General features: G+C 36.1%; 1 protein-coding gene across 6 annotated transcripts in view; it reads left to right on the top strand.

Moving 5' to 3' along the window:
• Positions 1-21140, top strand: part of UPF2 (UPF2 regulator of nonsense mediated mRNA decay) — a 68530-nt gene that overhangs the window by 12360 nt on the left and 35030 nt on the right. For 5 of the 6 annotated variants that reach the window (XM_075523069.1, XM_075522994.1, XM_075522911.1 and 2 more), the window contains 9 exons: positions 135-295; positions 1380-1577; positions 3451-3600; positions 6855-6917; positions 10151-10254; positions 10792-10877; positions 17892-18000; positions 19278-19391; positions 20592-20708. In XM_075523069.1, the coding sequence (XP_075379184.1) occupies positions 135-295; positions 1380-1577; positions 3451-3600; positions 6855-6917; positions 10151-10254; positions 10792-10877; positions 17892-18000; positions 19278-19391; positions 20592-20708 (1102 nt within the window). The remainder of the gene's footprint in view (positions 1-134; positions 296-1379; positions 1578-3450; positions 3601-6854; positions 6918-10150; positions 10255-10791; positions 10878-17891; positions 18001-19277; positions 19392-20591; positions 20709-21140) is intronic. The other variant, XM_075523317.1, reaches the window with a different exon arrangement.

The following is a 21140-nucleotide window of genomic DNA, read 5'->3' as shown; positions in this document are numbered from 1 at the left end:
AGTCTAAACTAGAATTCTCATAGTTCCCTCGAAGAGGGGAGGTTAGCTTTGCTTAGAGAAATTGGCAATGGTTCAGCATAGCTCAAATATATATTTGAAGAAAAAAGGTCTTACTGTAACTTTGATTTTTGTAGGCGTATTCTTCACTCCAAAGGAGAGCTGAGTGAAGATCGACACAAGCAATATGAAGAATTTGCAATGTCCTATCAGAAGCTGTTGGCCAATTCTCAATCTCTAGCTGATCTTTTGGATGAAAATATGCCTGACCTTCCCCAAGAGAAACCAACACCTGAGGGTAGGCCATCTTTTAAAGCAAGTAAACAGGATGCCGGACTTGGCTTGGATGTGGTGGGAAAGCTAGCCAAACCCTCTTACTGATGATTTGATTTTTCAATTTTGATTCAATTTTTGATTTTTTGATTTTGATTTCTTCCCATTGATTTTTTTTTTAATTTAGGTTTTCTTCCTTAAGGATATCAAAGAATGAATAATACATAGGGTTTTTTATTAAAGTAATTAAACCTAACATGTAACCGTAACTGTTGTATATGCTGTGTAGTTATGGTAATATAAGTATATCTGTTTAGGTTTGTTTCAGGTAATACAGGAATAAATTGAAATTTAAAAATGTTTTTAACATAATCCTTTCAATTTAATGTAATGCATTTTTTAGTATTTAAAGAACTGTACATGTTAGAGTTTTAAAATCTAATATTGTTAAAAAATGAGTTTGAAGTATATATTGGGTCATGATGTTATGAGCAGGAACATATTGTTAAGCCAGGTAAGTCACTACGTGGCGCTCTGACCTCCTGAGAAGTACAGCATTTAACTGGCAGAGCTATTCAATGCCTTAATGAATCTCAAATTTTAGGTTTAGAGATGTTGTTGAAATCATGAGCGTACCTTTCGTCTGAAGTGATCTTCAGCTTAAAAAAGCTGTATTTCTTGAATACCTCTAAATTTAAAATTATTCTTTTTAAACTTCTGTTCTTAGAATACAGTAAGGTACAGTTCATCATGCTCGAAGCAATTACTTTTTTTGCTAATGTGGTTGAAGTCTGTTACAGCTTTCCTTTCTAATATCACATAATGTGCTGCTTGATTTTATTTGATTTGACTTTCGCTCTGCTGCTGCCTGTGTCTTCTATCAATGCCAAATTTACAATTTTAAGATAGCTTATTGATATATCTAATATTAAGATTGGGTTGCTAAAAGCACTTTATATGTAGCAATATTTAATTGAAAACAGTGGTAGTAATAAATAGATTAACATGTTTCTAAAAGTTGGGGGTTTTTTTAATCTTTAAAGGTGCCTCCCTTTAGAAGGTGAAAAATTTGTGTGAATAACTTTCTTATGGTTTCACTATTTTTGCAGAACATGGACCTGGTATTGACATTTTCACACCAGGAAAGCCTGGAGAATATGACCTGGAGGGGGGTATCTGGGAAGACGAAGATGCTAGAAACTTCTATGAGAATCTCATTGATTTAAAGGCTTTTGTGCCAGCAATTTTGTTTAAAGATAATGAAAAATGTTCCCAGAACAAGGACTCCGGCAAAGATGAATCAAGAGGTAGAATGCTTAGATGAGTATTTTTTAACATATTTTGTCCAACAGCTATGCAAATTTGATGGAGGTAATGAGTCTCTAATGAAATAATTTGTGGTGATCAGGACAGTACCCCAGTTTGGATGAATTTTTAGGGAAGAAACTATGTGGGAAAGGGATTATATCTGGGTATGGTATTTTAAGGAAGAAAAAAGTAAATACATTTTAATATTGATAGAATTTTAAATTTAAAATAATTGGAGATTAACTGATGCGAGTAAATGTTAACGTTTCTGTGAGAAACCTAAAAGTTTACCTTATTTGAAAGATCTTAGTGTTCATTCTGTTTTTTCCGCTAAATTGTCAATGGTAGCCAACTGTCTTGAGTATAAAATTCCAGTAGATGGTTCTTCACTTCTGATGCAGCCCTAGGTTCACAACCAGGCATTGGTGGACTTTAGTTATGATGGGATAAAAATTATATTCACCATCACTGGCTCAAAGTGTAACAGAAGATGCATGTTTGGATAAGAGCAGTGTTTTGGCATTGAGGAAATGCCAACAAAGACACAGGCTACATGGTTTTCTAATACCCATGCAGTAGGTCAGTGTTGAGTATTAATGGAATTTCAACTTTCTAGCTCATGGCCTTCTTTTATTTCTGAATTCTGAAATTTCCCTGTGAGGATAATTAGATGTTGGAGCAGCTTGCCCAGGGAGACTGGAATTTAAGAGATTTAAGAGACAACTGGAAAAAATCCCTGAGAAATTTGGACTGAATGCAGTGCTCATCCACTTTGAGCAGAAGGTTGAACTGGAGGCCTCACCAAGGTCCATTCCAGACTAAATTAGTCTGTGATTCTGAACAGGTTGCTTGCTTTGTGAGTCTACTATTTCCATATGGTGTGTACAGTGCTTAGTTGACACATTTTTGTTTGAAAAATTTAAGTATTTTAATAACGTTATTTGCCTTGGAAATTATTTTTTTATGAAGCATAGTCTGCAAAGGAGGCCTAAAAGAATAGTAAAATGTTGTAGATAGTAATCTCTTGGAAAAATGCTCTATGCTGGATCAGTGTTGTCCAAGAAAAATATTAGATATTCCTTTCTGAATCTTCATCTGCAGATTCATAGATTATTTGTGTTCAAGGAAAATATGATTTTTATTTGACCTTCTACACAGCATATTATTTCTTCAGTATCTTCCTCCTGTTCTGCTTTTTGCATTGTTTTGTTTTGGTGGTTTGGTTTTTTTTTTGGTCTGTATAAAATACTTCCTCTTTACCTTGCTTTGTCAATTTTATTATCAGTTGAGCTATGAAGGCTATGCAGTGCAAACATTAAATTAGAATTTGTACCTTTGAATCTGGCTCTTTTTGAATAATGTTTGTGATATTTATTTACTGGGGTTTTGGAGGATACTGTTTTTCTATCTGACTTTCCCAGTATGCAAGGTTTTTTTGCTTGCACTTTCCATGTGATGGCCCGGCAATCCATTTTAAGCACTTTTGGACTTAGGTTGCTACATTTCTGAATATCTTACTCTATTTAAATGTATGCATGTCATACAATGAAGATGTACCAGGTATAGTTCAGAACAAACCAAAGCACTGAAAACTGTTGACAATTCTTAACAGACCCCGATGTAGGTAAATGTTTGCAGTTTTCAGGCATATGGGTAAAGCTGTACGATATCCTTTGATAAAGGATATCAAACCACTGAGACCTAACAGATGAGACAGTATAGTCTTAAGATGGAGATACTCTTTTCCCCATTTCCTTTTAACGAGACTAAGACGCTAGAGAGATGTAGGTTAAGCAATGTGAGTCTTCCTGTATTCTAATCATGACTGCATGTATCTAATAGTTTAATATTTCTACTTAACTTTTTAAATAGATTCAAAAGATGCCAAAGATAATAAGGAAGCACCTGGGAGTGAGGATTTGGAGTTGGAGCTGGAGAACCTCGATATTAATGATGATCCTCTGGAGTTAGACTGTGGAGATGAGGCAGAAGATCTTACAAAAAAGCTTCTTGATGAGCAAGGTAAAAAGAATTGGTTTTAGGAGTTCTTTGTTGTTTCCTGATTGGTTTTTTTGAGCTTGATGGTTTTTAGTCAGTAGATAGAGTGACTTCAGGGAGAACTATTTATTTATTTATGAAACTTCAATAGCTAGGAGCTGTTAGGATTGTGGTAAAAAAAATGCATTTGTAACAGGACATTCAGATACAAGTGAAAAGTATTATGTGGAGGTTTATGTAGTGAAAGTTACTGATTCCTTCATATAGCTTTTAAAAATAATCAAATGTGAAGGCAGTTGTCTGAAAAGTGACTAGAAAGAGGTATGTAGACTTCAGTGCACAAATGATTTTCTCATCAAATGTGCAAATGTGCTTAGAAAAATAACATATTTTTTTTAATTTCTGTTGAAATTGAAGATTCAGCTCTGCCTTTCTGTCTTGTTAAAGACTTTTTTCTTTTGATGTTTTGGCTTTACATAGCAGGATTTAAGAATTCTAACCTCTAATTATGTGTAAAGGGCTGCAAATGGCACCTGTGAAAATGTGACTGTGTGAGTTTTACTGGGGAAACAGCGGCAAAATGTTTCTTAAGATTTTTTCTTATGAGTTAGAAGTTTTTCTTTCGGTGGTACTGAATAGTGGGAAAAGCAACATTAGGTGTTGAGCCAAATTCATAGAGGAGCAAGTGAGGTGTTTTCTTTGAGCCCAGTTTGTAAGACACATCGGTTTTGCTGCTTTGGATTTCCAAGGACCAATGCAGGTTCTTTTCTTTCATTTCTGAAGCAGGAAACTTATTCTGTGTCTAGAATGTGGAAAAAAATTGCATCTGGAGTCCACTGGCTGGAGATTCTGTGGCTTAAAAGTGAAAATCCTACCTGATCTAGTGAATTTATAATCTAATCATCCTCTTGCTTGAAACTGCATTGGGCTTTAAAAGCTAAGAAGTTAAAGCCAAAACTTCAAGCTATGGAGTTCACATCAAAGCAAAGCAGTTCAGGCCCTGGCAAAGACTGTGTATCGCTGTTTAAAGTGTAGGTTCATCTAACCAGGCTGATACATGGATCGGTGGGTTTGGGCGTTGAGTAGCTTGAACAACTCCTCAAAGTGCCACTGTCTCTCAGCTGACAATAGGGAAGTGTTAGGGCATATGAGTCTTTAAATTGGATGATTCTCTTGTGCACCTAAAGTTAGCTGAGCTTGGGACTATGCTGGTCTGTGACACCTCACAAATTCAAATAAATTAGCTCAAGTCAGACTGTTTCAGATTCCTTCTGAAAGGAAAACTGTCAGGATAGTTTGATGTAATATGTCCTTAGGTTTTTCCTTTCTTTACCCAGACAGGTTGGAAAAAGCCATACCCTCTTTGGAATAACTTTTCTCTTCCGTTTATATTCTTCTCTGAGTAGTCATCAGCTCATTAAGCTGGGTAAGATGTTAAGTTTTAACTGCAGGACGTTCACCTCTAGTGAGTTGTTAACCTCCGGTCAGAGATCTCAAACAAAACAGGGAAGAGCTTCGTTCCAGCTATCTATAAGGGAGGTACACATAGATGTTCTCTTGGAATCAAAAGGAAAAAGAGTAGTTCATTTGGGATTGGTCATAGCCTGCTAGATAGGCCAAAAAGACTTTGTCAGCAGACATCTAAAGGAACATGGATATTTCTTGTCTTTTTTGAAGGGATTCTTGACTTGATAGGAGGATGAAGATTATTTCAAATATAAAGACAAAGCCAAATAACATGAACATGAGATCCTGTAGAAGTGAGGAAGGAATAACAGGAGATGAGATCAGAAATAGAAGATGCAGTCTCTGTATAGTTCTAGCTCACTGGGGGGCAATGCCAGTTTGAGTATGTACAGCAGCACAGAAGGGATTGATGATCATGCTTTTGATTGTAAAAGGAAGGTGATGCATACTTTCTCATAATATAAAATATTAACCATCAATACTAGTTTCTGTTTTTACCTATTGGCTGAGCATTAAACATACTCCCATCTGAAAGGTTAACCTAAAATGTGTCAGAATGGGGTTTCTTTTTTTTACCATTAAACAGCCAGCCCTTAAAGAAAGCCTTTTACTTTCTACTTTGTGAAGGTAATGTCATTTGGCTCAGTGTAGGCTTTTTCTTAGTGGAGAACTATTGCTTCATGATTGTCTTGCTCATTAGTTTATTTTTTGTGAAACTGGAAACTTAGTGTCTTTGCAAATTCTATACCTTTGTCAAATTTCTTTGATACTAACAAGTAGCTTCGTAAATTAATGATGGAAATTAGAATAGATTGCCAAATCCTTATTCTGCTAGAAAACTAGGCTATAAATTAGCAGCATGTAAGTGTTACTTTACTTGAAACATGTAGAGAAACACAATGATTGGGTTTTTTTGGTGTGTGTATGGAATTCTGAACACCCCTAGTTGGTAGCACCAGATATACGAATTAACAAAAATCTGAATTTAGATGTTGTTTCAAGTTCTGTGATGTATTTCCATCTAGTGAACTGGTAGATTTTTTTTTTTTTCAGCCTTTCTCTTACATAAAATTCGTTTAGGTTTGAAATTAGGAAAATCAGGTGTCTTTCAGCTGCAAAATATAGCTTTAACTTTTCTTCATATGTACTGAATTTTTGTGCATCTGTAATTGAGGTAAGTTAGTAGTAATGTTTGTGCAAAGCCAGCAAAGAATGAAATCACTGTATTATGACAGTATTACAAATATAAACCAGAGTATTCCTAGGTTGAGATGGGCCATTAGTGTAAAAAGGGAGGATGCATGAGGTATAACAGGGTCTTAGATGTAAGTTCCAAGATGAAGAAAAAAAGTAGCTTTAGTTATTGTGATAATCTGGGGGTGTGGATTTCATTGGCAGAGGGAATAAGTAAATTATAGAGGGGAAAATAGGATAAATAGGGTAGACAGTCCAGTCAGACAGTGGGTACTGCATATCTTTTGTTACTTCTGCATCTCCTTCTGTCACTTTTCTTCAGTCTTTTCTCCCCTGTCCAAATATGAGGGAGACAAGGCAGTTTTCCAAAGTGTGTGTTTTTATAGCAGGTCTGCCCTGCTGTAGCATCCTTCACAGCACTGCAGTGCCTGTTTCTGCACTTTTTTCCTAAAGGGTGGAGTCTATAGTCAGCTAAGTTTAAGATATGACATGTAAAAGGGAAGTTGATGCAGTTAGTTGAAGAGGTTTGTTTACCAGGAATTCAGCTAATTTATTTTGTTTTCTCTATTGTGTTGACTTTGAGTGAATCTTAATTTTCTTATTTTCAATATGCTCAGGGAAGAGAAAGGGAGCAGATAGCACCGGAGCTGAAAATAGTGACGGAAAACATGCTGAAAGAAGTGAGTTTTGAGGTTGCTTTTAAAAGAGAAGATAAAATGTTAAAAATGAAGCTGTGTGAATGGAGACAAAGATGTTAAGTAAGGAATGGCCAGGGCGTAAGCCATCAAGGGTACTGGGAGCAGGAGTCGTCTGATGTTAATATATATCTAGTGCCAGTTTTTGTAAGGTTGGTCAGCAGCAGAGATGATGTGTTGAAGTGAGTATTAAGTCAACCCTGTTAATTTTGCTACACTGTTAAGAGAGGTAGCAAAGTTCCTATCAGGAGAGCAGGAATTTAAAAAAGATCTGAAAATATTCATTAAGAAATATTTGTTGGACTTGGATGACTTGGGACTAGATTCTGAACACATTCTTCAGTGAGGCTTTGATTCAGCAAGATGTTTAACATTATGCTTATGTCTAAGTGTTGTGCAGACAGGGGGATCCAGCCAACAATTTGCTCACAGTATTGGTTCGTACCATCTGAATGTGAGGGCTCCTGCATGATCAAATTCATTACAGAAGCTCATCTCACAGAGGAATAGCAGCTAGCATTACAAAAGCACTTCTGTTATTTCCACTGTCTTGATACTATACAAAGTAGACTGAAGCTTTCAGGCAGAGTGGAGTTTCTAGGAGAGAGCCCTCTGTAAGGTTACAGTTTTGTAAAAATAAAAAAAAAATGTTAACAGTAAGGGAGCCAGGGCTTTCTCAGAAAGTATGTGTGTAGTGAGGGGAAGGCAAATAACTATTGTTACTGAAGTAACTATTGTTACTGAAGTAGAAGATTGTTTGGCACCAATCATTGCAGGAGAACAACTTCAGTAAGTCCTTAGGATCTTCTCATACTTTCTCCCTGAAAATTGCAGGATTGCATGCATTTCTGGTTAAATATAAAGTGTTTAAAAAGAAAAAATAATTTTTCTTTCAGTCTCTACAATGATCTTACTGCATGATTTGATCTGCACCCAGATAAACTACTACAAATAGTCTGACTGTAATTCTTATACATTACTACTTGTAGTAAATTTTTAAAAAGATGTAATGCAGTTTTAAAACGTGGTGATGATGAAAGACTGGAGCTCAAGAGGATCAAAGTGAAAAGCAAGAAATGAACTAATTTTTTGCATGAATTGCATACTTAGAATAGTTTGCCTTAGAGAAGGAAGGTCTGACCATTTCATTTCCTGTCACTGTAAAATTCTTAATTTTCTGTTTTAAGTCCCAAACCCGCTTCAGGTACTACAAAAAAGCCTTTCCACTTGGAAAGGATCCACGTACTGCGATGAGAAAGAAATACCTAGAAGTATAATGTGAGAATATCTGTAGCCCTCCAATGAGGAGGAGGACCGGTGAAAGAAGACACACATTTGGGAACTGTTGCAATTTATGTGATTAGCAGGGCCTCTTGAAAGATTGTCTTGAAAAGTGCCTGAATTGTTGAAGACTTTTTTTTTATTTATTTCAAGAGCGTTGAGTCAGTTTGAATAGAAGACTGAGGTGAGACAACGGCTGTAAGGGAAAAAGGGGAAAATAAAAGGAGACAGGAAGGTGTGGCTGTAAATATCTAAACAGAAAAATGCATTAAAACAAGCTTTGCTAGTAAAAATTGTCTGATCTGAGCTATTGCATGCATCCTCATGAACTCTAACTTTGAGTATATGGGTGATGAGAGAGTCAGGGTTCCTTAAGCTTCATGGTCCTCTTTTGTCTGAGCATCTGGAACGTCTTCCTTTTCCTCTTTTTTCTCCATTCTTAATGAACCCTTCTCTCTTGTTCTTCTGACTTCTAGTTGCCTGTGCAAGAGAGGAGGGGATGTCACCTGCTTTAATCTCTAGCATCTTCAAGATGGGGTAGCTGGCAGTGTTCCTTGGAACAATTCTTAGTGTTTCTCTACCTAAGCTCAACCCCTGCCCCCAGCTATCTCCAAAAAAACCCAAGGAAAAAACATCCTACAATGTAGCATCTTTGTTTTCTCTTTGCCTCTCACTAACTTGAAAAAGGAACTTCACTCTTTTATGCTAGTTTACCTTACTGCATAGCTTGTAAAGACAAAGGGACTTTACCAAGTCTTGGGTATTTTGTAGTTCATTTGGGTGCAATTTCACCACTACCATATTGACCCTTTTGAAGTCTGTCTGTCTCTGTTCTGCTTTCAAATACCTCCTAGGTATTTTTGTTACTGCTGAATGTCCTCAAATTGAAAGGAAACCAAACATCATCAAGTTCCTCTTTCAGGAAGTAGTGTCTTTTTGTGTTGCTTTGGCCAAGGAAGGGTTCTTTCCAAGCATTTGTGTTAGAACTCATTGTTTTGGCTCATGTTGTGCTTATAGAGCAAACTAGACTCTCCTTTAGGACTTAGTAAAATCTGGAAAATTTTTGAAGCATACCACATGTTTTGCAATTAAAGGGTAACTGTAGGGGGATTGGTCTGGTGAGATCTTCACAGTTGGTGCCAGAAAATCTGAATTTCAATGGCAGAGTTGTCCTGCAGTCTTTTACTTGAGTAGTGTTACTGACTCAATTAGTAGATACAGGTTCACTGTCACTGCTTCCTATGTTGCAAACTACATGGAAGCATTTGCTTGAAAAAAAAGTTGTCACTTGCCTTGCAATTGCTACGTGATCAACCCTCCATCCTTGTTGCTTTATGGCTCTATACTCTGGTTTCTGTACAGCTGAAATAATTGAGTTGGCCTCTAGCTTTTACAGTCTCAAGTGAAAAGATGTCAAGAACATACTGGATGAAAGAATGGCCTTAATGGACATTTTTTATCAAAAATTCTATTTCTTCTGCAGGGCAAACACATAAAAAATAGAATCCACAATTGCATTAAGGTGTTTTGTTGGTTCCTCCCCCCCCCCCCCCCCCCCCCCCCCCTTTTATTTTCTCCCATGTTCAGGCCTTCTTGTGGTCCTCCTTTTATCACTTAAGTAAATTACCATAGTTTCCTAGGAATATATATTTGTTGTTACTCCTGACAGTATAAATTAGGAGGTAGGGAACTTCACGAATAGGAAGACAAGTTTTAAAGGTGATACTTTTGACTTTTGTCGGCATAGACAATCAATGGATTTTTTTTCGCGTTAAAAAATGAAATTTTGTATTCATCTTTATATCTTTTTTTTTAACCTGTGGATGAATATTTAACAACTAAACATTACAAATGCACTGTGTTTGGGGAATGTGATTGTAAATCATTATATTTCATAGCTTAAAGATGTGTGCTGCTTGTTTATTTCACTCTGTTAGAACAAGAGGACGAAGAAGCCAGTACTGGATCTCATTTAAAACTTATAGTAGATGCTTTTCTTCAGCAGCTTCCAAATTGTGTCAACAGAGACCTCATAGACAAGGTATAGTCATAGGTTTTTTTTTTTCCCCCCGCTATTAAAAGCAATAATGGTGGATCAGATTGATTGGAAATAAAGATTTGAAGCTTTGGAGTCTAGCAGTAGCTGAATTTGTTTTTAACCTGGAGGAAATACTTTCTTTTTCTCACTTAGTCAGCCATTGCCCAAATACCATGTGATATTGGTTTCGTCTGCACGTTCTCTTATGTGTTAGTTTGTTTTAGAGGTAGACTTGGCTTTTTCCTTTTTTCTTTCCATGACTCCCTGACAAATTACTCCCCATCTACCTAAAGCTGCTTTCTTCCTGTGTTGATCCAGAGAATCACTCTGTATTCCTGTAACTGGACATGTCTTCTAACTATGTTATTTCTAGACAAAAATGAAGATTTTTTTTTTTTTCCCTTTATGGTTGTTTTTAAAGCAGCTGCATGTAACAGGAATAGCTCTGTAAAAGATGCTTTTGAAAAGCATGCTATATTGCTTTAAATAAAAACCTGCTGCATTAAAGGTGAAGTATTATATTGACTTTTCTCTTTATAGGCAGCAATGGATTTTTGCATGAATATGAATACAAAAGCCAACAGAAGAAAACTAGTACGAGCACTTTTCATAGTTCCTAGACAAAGGTAAGTACTGAAGGGGAACAAGCTGGATCCACCCTTTGGTTATTTAACTCAACATATGTATATATTTTTTAACTGTTTAAATTACTGAAGACCAGTGCCTATTTGAGGTTGCATTTGTTTATTCCTAATGTGCACTTCTGGAGTGATTTATGCCATCAAAGAAATATTTAGGATTAATGATCAAGCAATTCGCCACAATATTTTGCCATAGCAGTGTAAATTTTTTTAATAATTAGCTTCTCTTTTCTAGTACTTGTGTGTTTGTAGTGGATCTTTTAATGACTTTTTTTTAGCCATGAAAACAACAGCAAAACCTACCTTCTATCAAAGAAGGAGGATATATTTCATTCAGGAGAACTTGTGCTTTTTTGTATAAGAACCTATGAATAGTTAGAGCACAGTGTAGTTTAGGAAGGAGGATTTCTTGTGATATGTTAATTCTGGTATAGTACATAGCCATTATAGCCTTTTATCTGCTGGAACAGAGCTGGTTCTAGGCCGGCCAGTTTAGAGAAAGCAAGGATAAGAGTTTGAGCCTGGCCTCTTCTGTCCATGTAGATCTGTCCAGGTAGAGTTTTCCTATTTCTCCTTGCCTCTCTCTTTGTGTAAGAGAGGTCCCTGTACTTACAGGAAGAGCCTTGCTTACAGAAATGATTGCAAATATTGAGATAAAATTGTTAAATTCATTGGCAGAATAACACATTTCTCTGGTAAACTTGTACCTTAAATAGGTGCAACTTAAATAGGTGCAATTATGGAGTCACTTTTCTTGCTCCACCTTGCCCTGTTTCTCTTCAGAGGTTGTTTTGATGCTGCTTTTAGTTTCAAATGTTTCATCATCATCATGGATTTCCTGTTCGTACCACTTTGATTCCGTTCCCTTTTAACACTGGGGAAAAAAACTGGTTTGAGTGTCCATTTTGTCTCAAGACTTGCGTAGACTACTGCTTTGAATAAACAGACTTTGGTGGTTTGTTTTCCTTACTTTTAATCACTTAGTTCTTGTATTGTGTTTTCAACCTTAATTCTAGCCTATTTCTACATCCCAGCTGTAATAAGCATCTGCTGTACTAATAAGCCTACTCTCTTAGCTGTATATAAACCCATAGTTTGTTTGCTGACTGTATGCATTAACCTGACTCTACATTGATAGTAGTTTTGCAATTAGAAGTGCATGTAATCTTTCATTCTTTTACGTATTCTTTTCTCTAAAAATTATGGTTTTGACACCTCAGTCTTTGGAGACTTTGATAGAGGCCTGACTGTGCCTGAAATATGAATTACTGACAGAGGAGGCAGGCAGTTGAATATCTTCTGTGTTAGATGTAACAAGGCGCTCTTCAGCCCAAACTTATGATGTAGAGGAAATAACATTTCTATTTATCAGCTTGCTGGTAATCATGAAATGCATCAAAACACAATTTGAGAAGAACTTTTCCTTACGGCCTAGAACATCTACAGCAATGTAAATCAGCAGGATGACTTAGACTTTTGTCTCCAGCTCCACTGTAATAGAGAATTTTCCATGTTTGTCTGCAAAATGGAAGTGGGTTGTTGGCTGGTCAGTGAACATACAGTAATATTTGTACCACTGCCCTGTATTTCTTCCTGGTGCTGTAGATTCCAGATTGCTCAAACTGATCATTAACTCTTGGAACCTCTTTGAAGATGCATGATTTTCTTTGCATAATCCACTAAATGTGCTAGATGATAATGATCTAAAGGAACTTGTTGACATTGTGCACAGCAAAAGAGGTAGTTTCAAACAAGAACAACATGATGGCTTGTAAATTCAGCAGTGTGGTTTCATAGATACCATGAAAGGAAAAGTTAAATTCCTAGTGTATTGTGATATTAAAAAAAAGGAGATGTGTCTTTGATCAGGCTGTACTGGGAATGCAGTAAGTTGCTAGCAATGTGTGTAGTCTCCACACTGCCACTGATTTGTTGTCTTCCCAATGGTAGTTCCATTATCCCACAAATTTGTTTTAAAAATAATAATAATTTTAAAAAGCTTAATTTTTCTGTAGGAACTCGATAGACTAGTATAGATGGTGTGGTTGGCTCAAGGAGCTGCTATCTTTGTGACAGTTCTGTTCTCTAATAGTTGGAACTAACACTGAACTGAATGGCTCAGCTGATCACTGTTGTTCTTTAATTATAAATATTAATTATTCTTAATATTAAGAAATATTAATATTCCATGTACAGTTCTTTTTTTAATACCATTTTCTGCTGTCTGCTCTGAGACCTACTGGACTAATGAATACTCCAGCTTCCAACTGTAAGATCTGATGTTCAGTTGTATATATCCGCCTGTTCTTCTGCCTGCATTAGTGATGCCCGTCTCTGGGCTACGAAGCAAGAGAAATAGGATGTTGACTGAGCTTCTTGTTCTGAACCACAAACAGTTGCAGTGAAAATACCGGCTGAATTGCCCATAGATGAAGACGATTTTAAAGGGCAATCTATCCTACTATTTAAGTTAGCTTTATTACAGCAGTTGGTAAAGGAACAGTTCTGCTTTCTGTCTCGAAATCAACATTCTTCACTATGAGGGTGGTGAGGCACTGGCACGGGTTGCCCAGAGAAGTTGTGGATGCCCCTTCCCTGGAAGTGTTCAAGGCCAGTTTGGATGGGGATTTGAGCAACCTGATCTAGTGGAAGGTGTCCCTTCCCATGACAGGGGGGCTTGGAACTAGATGATCTTTAAGGTCCCTTCCAACCCAAACCATTCTGTGATTCTATGATTTATAATCCTTGTGGAAAAACTGCAGGTGTGTATATGGCACACAGTACTAATGGTTGCTATAAAATGCTACAAATTCATTTAGAAAATTATTTAACACACTGCTTCAAAGCTTTGTATACTATGCATTAACAATGTTTTTGCTTCGTGTATCTCTTCACTGAGCCACAGTGATATGTCTTTACCTTCCGTTATTGTTATTGCATACTAGTTTTTACTAATTCCAGGAGTTTCTGCAATATCTCTCCAGGATACCATGGGAGAAGAAAGCTTGTTGGGGTTATGTTCTTGAGGACATTTTTTTGGTGGTTTGGTTTTTTTTTTGTGAGAAGTTCAGAGGAACAGTGTCCTTATAGGATGTAGATAAAGCAGTATATTTTCCAAAAGCGTTTAGTCTCCAAGCATATCACGTAATGCTGTCTAAGTTTAGCGATTATGTTGGCAGCCGTAATAAGATATTCTAATAACAGAATAAGTTCTGTTTCTTCTCTTGAGAGATCAGTGTTAGGAAATGTGCAGGCACAACAGTTTTACCAAGAAAGTACAAAACTGGTTTCATGTTTGAGGAGTAATGCAGGCACTGTAAGGTCAAAGTCATTATGCAGTGTTGCCAGGAGCTTTCTTGCTCCCACTAGGGTTGGATAGATTGGTACAAATGCAGGATTCTTCAAGACAGAAAACTTAATTGGACAAAAAGGACAGTTTTTCCTCAACTAACTGTAGATTAGTGTTAGAATACAACATCATTGCACTGCTCTGTTGAATGCTTATGAATGGATTGCATTTACATTTTCAGCTGTGATTTGAACCTCCAACCCAACAGAACAGAAAGCCTTTTAAAAAGACTTTTCAATGCTAGTATACCAGTGGCTTTCAGATTTGCATTGGAGAATTGATTTAAAACTACATATTCGCCTTTTAATTCAGGACTATATGGTTTGCACTAAAGTGACAGTACAGTGATTTAACCCATACTGCTCGCAGCTTTAGGGCATTTATGTGTAATTCTTTGCTATCTAACTGAATTATCTTCCTGTACAGGTACACATAATTATTTATGTTTAACTGCATACTGCAGTTTTGTTGAATTTTTTCAACTTCAGTATGAGACGTTTAAAATCTCTTTTTAGGCCTTAATTTCTAAACAGTTCTAGACAAATGCTAAACAGTAAATAGGGGCTGTTGTGACTTCTGATTTTTTTGCCATTCCCATCTATGGTGGTCTATGAAGCTGCAAGTTTACTTGCAGCAATCTGTTGTTCATCATATGGAAATTTTTAGCATTATCATTGGCTGTTCTTAATTCAGAAGTTAGCTGCTTTTTGAGTGTTAAATACTTCTGAGCATTTTAATTCAAAAGTTGTAAACCTCCTGTATATCTACCCTCTTTCAGCTCTTTATCCTGAGAGTCCTCAGTAGCAAGGTCCTCTTCATTCAATTGAACTTGATTTACCAGTGTTTCAGTGGCCTGTCTCATTTGAGGATAAAATTGAGGGATGTGCTTGAGATAAGGAGTTTATGCCACGGCTAAAACAAAAGCAAAAAGTGCTTGTCTGATAGCATACGAATTCCACAGCATCATTCTCTTCCCACTGAGCAATGTGGGTGGCAGTTTGTACCTGTTCCGGCCCTGTGAATACACTGCATTTATCTGGATTATGATTATGCTTGTGAGGCAGAAGCTCTTGCTCTCTTGCTTCATTCTTTAAGCTGTCTTTCTGGTAGAATCCCAGTTAATAAATGTACAAAATGCCCCCTTCACTCTTTCCGAGTATAAAATTTTGGATGGACCCATTCTAGAGAGATTGCAATTAGGACTTTTAATTGAGTAAAGTCCTTTACTCCAATTGAGTAAAGTTGTTGTGTGGTGTTTTTTTTAAATAAACTAACATCTGAAATTCTACAAAAAAAGATGTGCTCTCAGATATTTCACAGAAGTGCAGTCCATGTGATCCAGAGGTCCAGAGTTGACTAGATTTCAATCCAAGGTACGTGGTCAAAATGACAGTGGTCAGAAGTAGTGGTTTTTTTACTATGGTAGTTTATATTCAGGGTGCTTGACACAGGCTTCAGAGAGTAATTGACTCATCCCTGATGCTAGATCTTGCTTCATAATTAGAAGAGCAGGAAAAGAAAGCAATACTGTGGATTTTGTGGGTTTATTAGTTAATTTTCTGCCCCCCCCCCCCCCCCCCCCCCCCCCCCCCCAAAAAAAGCTTTTGGAGAAAACAAAAAACATAGTTAAATTAGCCTTCATGCAGGTACCAGTAGATGGTGCCACTGATACTGCAGTCTCTCCGTTTCTAAACATAACTTTTTGTTTCCTCTGTGAGAGAGGGACTGGATTCAATCTCTAATTGCCAGTTTCACAGTAATTGACCCAAGGCTTTTCCTTATTATATTTCACCTATTTAGAAATACCCAGTCTTAGTATTCTTCCCCATGAAGAAACCTTTTGTGTTCTGTGAGGGAATAACAAGAATGTGCTCTAAGACTTCAATTTTCCCCCAGGTATGTTCAGTTTACAGAGATGAAATTATTAGCTCTCAGCAGGCAGGTACTTGTTCAGACCAGAATAAAACTTTCTTCTATTTGTCTTAAAAGAGATGCCATACAGAAAGCCCCTCAAAATACACCCCCTCAATTCAGCCAAAGTCCTTTTTTACTTTAGCTTTTGTATGTGTGCGTGAAGTAATGAGACTTTCACTTCTCTGAGAGTTAATGGCTGAATGCTTAATAACATCGTAGTAATTTGCTGTGGCTAGTCATCCCTGACTGTGTGTTCCAAGAAGCTTGAAAAATGTAAATACTGCTTCGGTTATTGATTAACAAGAGAGAATAAAAACTGTTAAATAGGTAACTGGGATACCTGCAATGTTTCACCAGGAGTTTTATGTATTATCAGGAGGCTGCTTAGCTGTGCCTCTTTCAGGTAGTATATCTGATGCTTCTGATCCACAATTTAAACATATAATTATCCCTCTTTCTGTGAGTGGATATTAAAGATCTTGGAAATGTGCTCTAGTGACATAGGAGTAGAAAGGAGAGGGGAGCCAGTCGTGTATGCTTTGTTTTGGGGTTTTTGTCTTGATGCTCTTCTAGTTTTACTTTGCGCCAGGGCAAGCTCTATGTATCGACTGTGCTTTTAGATTTCTTCTGGCAGCATCTTTTTTTTTTGTCTTTTTTTCTTTTTCTTTTTTTTTCCTCTTCCCTAACAGTAGGGAAAACCTTAATCCTTCATAAAGTGTAAACTCAAGATCCATTTTTCCCTTACAGGTGATCTCTCACTTGAAGCATGCAAATTTAAGATGTTTCTCTCCACTTAAAACAGTAGGCTTGTTCTACAGCTCATCTGTTTACAGCATTAACTTACATTCTGAAAATAAAAATACTTTCTTCAGCTTGTTAAATGATATTATCAGAGTGCAGTTGGTTTATCTGCATTTAAAAGTGATACGTGCACATTTATGCAAAGCAGCTGTTACATTGAGTTTCCTGTTAGCAATGCCACAAACCAGGTTTAAGGGCATTTATCCTGTTTTTACAACCAGATAGTCTTTGGAAAGAAACAAAGTACAAACTAAGGGAAACACAAATCGCCCTCTGAAATTCCCTAAGGGAAACGTGATACTATGCAATGGGTATCAAAGCATGTAATCAAGGAAAGAAAAAAGAAAATAAGGAAAGTTCTATATAAAATTTTGAAATATTACCATTTGTGGGACTACTACCTGAGTTTTGGGGAAAAGGGTTGCCATATCCCATCTGCTGAGCTTTCTTTTATGTAATAACACTACTACATTCATTTAGAAGTTCACTGCCTTAAAAATGAAGATGTTCTTACCTTCCTAGTTATGTCTGCTCTAAAAAAACCCAATTGCAATAAAAAAATTGAGTTATCTGTAAGAATTTTTCATTTTGCATATTGAGAGGGATCTGAATTTTGTTTGTATCTGGTAATTTCTTAAAGGTCGAATTCTGTAGTTAAGATGGTGTTTGGCATTTCACCTAAGGCAGTAGTTTTGAAAGGAAATTAACTATAAGGATTCCAATAGGAAGTGGTAGTATACCTTTTTGTATTGTTATTTTTAAATGATATTGCAATCTGAAATGTGAGCCCGTAAGATTGCACGTACGTAGTTCTGTCAGTATATGCACATTCATTCTTTTCACGAGCAAAGTGGTACCCGTACTTGTAGACATAAATACATTTTTGTCTATAACATAAATAAGTTGTCTATTTTATCATCTCCTTTTGTTTGCAGGTTGGATTTGCTACCGTTTTATGCAAGGCTGGTTGCCACATTGCATCCCTGTATGTCTGATGTAGCAGAGGATCTTTGTTCCATGCTGAAAGGGGATTTCAGATTTCATGTACGTGTTTTGTTGGTTTAGTTATTTTGCATTCCAATTAACCAATCTGATAATTGTCATCTTTTGGGGAAAAAAAAAAGTTTGATAATATGTAGATGCTAATTCTAAAGTTTAGTGACTCAATTTAGAATATTTTTCTGTTATCTAAGCAGATGTTCTAGAACACTAGATTTGTATCTTTAAAAACTTTTTTGCATGTATATATACAGACACATATGATAAGTTGTATTGTTTGTAGTGGCATCCTTAATTTCCAGTGTTAAACAGTGATTAAAATGAGCTGTATAACAGTTACAACAAAAGTTGCAAAAATTAAACTGTGCTCCAACTGTGTTAAGAGTTTTCTCTTAATTAATAACTTACATTTAAAATGAGAACTGACCTATTCTAACAGATCCCCACTACAAGGTTACTATTGTAATATAGTGGTTACTATCGTAGTGCTTAATCCTAAAAAAATATTTTTTACAGTTGTCATCAACCAAAACTTTCTATGCCTCACAAATGTATTTTTAATTGTTGTTTCTTTCACTTTGTTCTAAGTTTTGTAATAGAATTGGTTATGGTGCACAGTGGTGACTCCTTCACTGTTTTCTGAATTTTATGGCATAGGTTTCAAAATTTTTTTTTCTAATATTGACAGTAAAAATATGTATTAATTACTCAGACTTAATTAAGTCTTCACTATCTGAAGTTAACAGTTGTCAGAAGTTATTTCTGTTGTGGAGGATACAATTTTGTATTTTGCTGAACATGATTATGTTTAGAAATAGAGATAGATTTGTACTTTTTCAGTAAAATTATGCTGATGTCAGTGATTTTGAAAGAAAAAAGAAAAGAAAGAAAAGTCTGCACTTTATTAAACCTGACTTGAAAAAGCTGTCAATATTTAGTGTTTCCTTAGGGACTATACCAGGGGTCCTATTCATATAGAGACTACTTACTGATTCTAAAAATATAGAATCTAGAATTCTTAACCACTACTTCACCATAGCAAAATGGGGGTGGCCAGGTTGAAGTGTGTCTATAACTGTAGGTATGTTAGAGGTCTTAGTTTTTTTGGGGGGCAGGAGGGTGGGGAAAGAAATTCAAAAGCTTCTGAAGAAACAAGGTTGTAGAGAGACTTTTAGGAAAGCCGGTGATAGGTAGAGCATAAGGAACCAAACAAATAATCAAACACTTCTGATTCCCAAGCTTATTAAGCACATTTGTGTCAAAGTAATTTATCAGAGGTAGGTTTTTGAGGACCTAAAATAAAATCCTTTTTTTTTTTTTAGGTAAGAAAAAAGGACCAGATCAACATTGAAACAAAGAATAAAACTGTGAGATTTATTGGTGAGCTTACCAAGTTTAAGATGTTCTCCAAAAATGATACTCTCCACTGTTTAAAGGTTAGTGTTGTGATAGTCCTGTACTACTGTATATGCTGATAATGTATCCCCATCCTATTCCCCTTTACATGTCTATTGCTGATGTTATCCATTAATTCATTGCATATGATGTTTTATACCCTGATGTCTGTTGCTACTGTGTATGAGGAGACTTTCATAGCTGTTCTAGAAGTTAGAATGTTTTAATTTTTCTGATGGTAGGAATATATTAAAATAAACTTTCACCTTTGGATATAAGCAAAGTGCTAATAATATTCTTTGTAAAGTGATGGTAGACATAGCTACTTATTCATCTGCTATATCTTGCAAAACTGGAAGTGAGCTTTTCTTTCCATTATGTTGATTTCAATTAATGTTTTTACAGAGAAAATAACAGTAAGGGAGAGAGGTTAGAGGCAGAAAGCTTTTCAGTGATGCAAGGAGAGGCTTATATGCCATCTTAGTAGGTGCTTTTGTTTGTTGAGGAACAAAATAAATCTTTGGAAAGCACTTATCTTTGACTGTATCATCTCAATTTGCATGCTGATAAACATTCAAACTTATCCTTGATGTCAAGTCCCAAATTAAAAATTGATTTTAAAAATAAAAGTGCCTTGTATAAAAGGTGGTTGAAGAATCACACAGGTTAAGATCACTTCCTCTAGGCATAGCTTCTATTCATTGACTCATTAGGTATTGAAGCTGAATTCTTAAAAAAATTAAACTCACTCATCATTTTTCCTCTCTCATCTATAAAATATTGTAAAATGCAAAGCTCTATTAATTTTTAGTTGTTGCTTAACTTAAACAATACAGTTAAATCTAATGTGCTTTGAGGTTATTGTGTCCCTGTGCAAGATTATGTGGTGGTTTTCCAGTCTAGCAGCAGGAATTTTAAAGCAGATATAACGAAGTTGGAAGGGGCATGGAAGAAATTGTAGTGTTTGTTTTAATTTTGTAGTCTTTTTATGCTAGGCTTAGGAAGCATCCTGTTTTTAGGTTTCTGGAGCCTAAATTTGGGGTCTAGACTGTTCTTACACTTTTTAAAATGAGATGAATATTTTCAATTTTGTTAACATCCGATCAGTGAAATCAGTTTGCATTTTTTCATAAAGAATATGGAACGCCACAATAGTGTAAAGTCTAGTAGATAAAATGTACTGTTTTCTGCAGTTGAAAAAGATGTTTAACATGCTGTGTTTTTATATAAATATATATCAGATGCTTCTGTCAGACTTTTCTCACCACCATATTGAAATGGCATGTACTCTGCTGGAAACCTGTGGAAGATTCCTCTTTAGATCACCAGAATCTCACTTAAGAACCAGTGTTCTTTTGGTAAGAGAAAACTCGTTGTCTTATGGGGGAGGGTGTCATGTACTGAATTAAACCAATTACTTTTATTTTCTGGCTTTGTGATGCGGTCTGATCATAACAATGATTGTGACTAATACCTTAATTATCAGTTACAATGTTTGAGCACTATGAAGTGAAAATTTTCAGTAAGTTTTGTCTTGAATGCTCACGGAGGATAACATTCTTGATTCTTTAATAAAAACAGAAACAAGTATGGGAGGAGAATGAACCAGTTTTTCTGAAATCTTGCCTCCTTCTTCTGGAATGGGGTTGAGATGGACTGGTGTTACATAGGTTCAAGTCCTAGGCTGCTTTAGCACTATCAGCCTTTGTTTGTAGCCCGGTGGACTTGTATCATCTTGTTATTTATAGCCTGTCCAGTGTTGTCTCAGCTCTGAGATTGCACCTCCTGTG

This window comes from Mycteria americana, chromosome 1 (assembly GCF_035582795.1).
Source record: "Mycteria americana isolate JAX WOST 10 ecotype Jacksonville Zoo and Gardens chromosome 1, USCA_MyAme_1.0, whole genome shotgun sequence".
In the NCBI taxonomy this organism is placed as follows: Eukaryota; Metazoa; Chordata; class Aves; order Ciconiiformes; family Ciconiidae; genus Mycteria; species Mycteria americana.
This window is presented reverse-complemented; position numbering and strand designations above follow the sequence as displayed.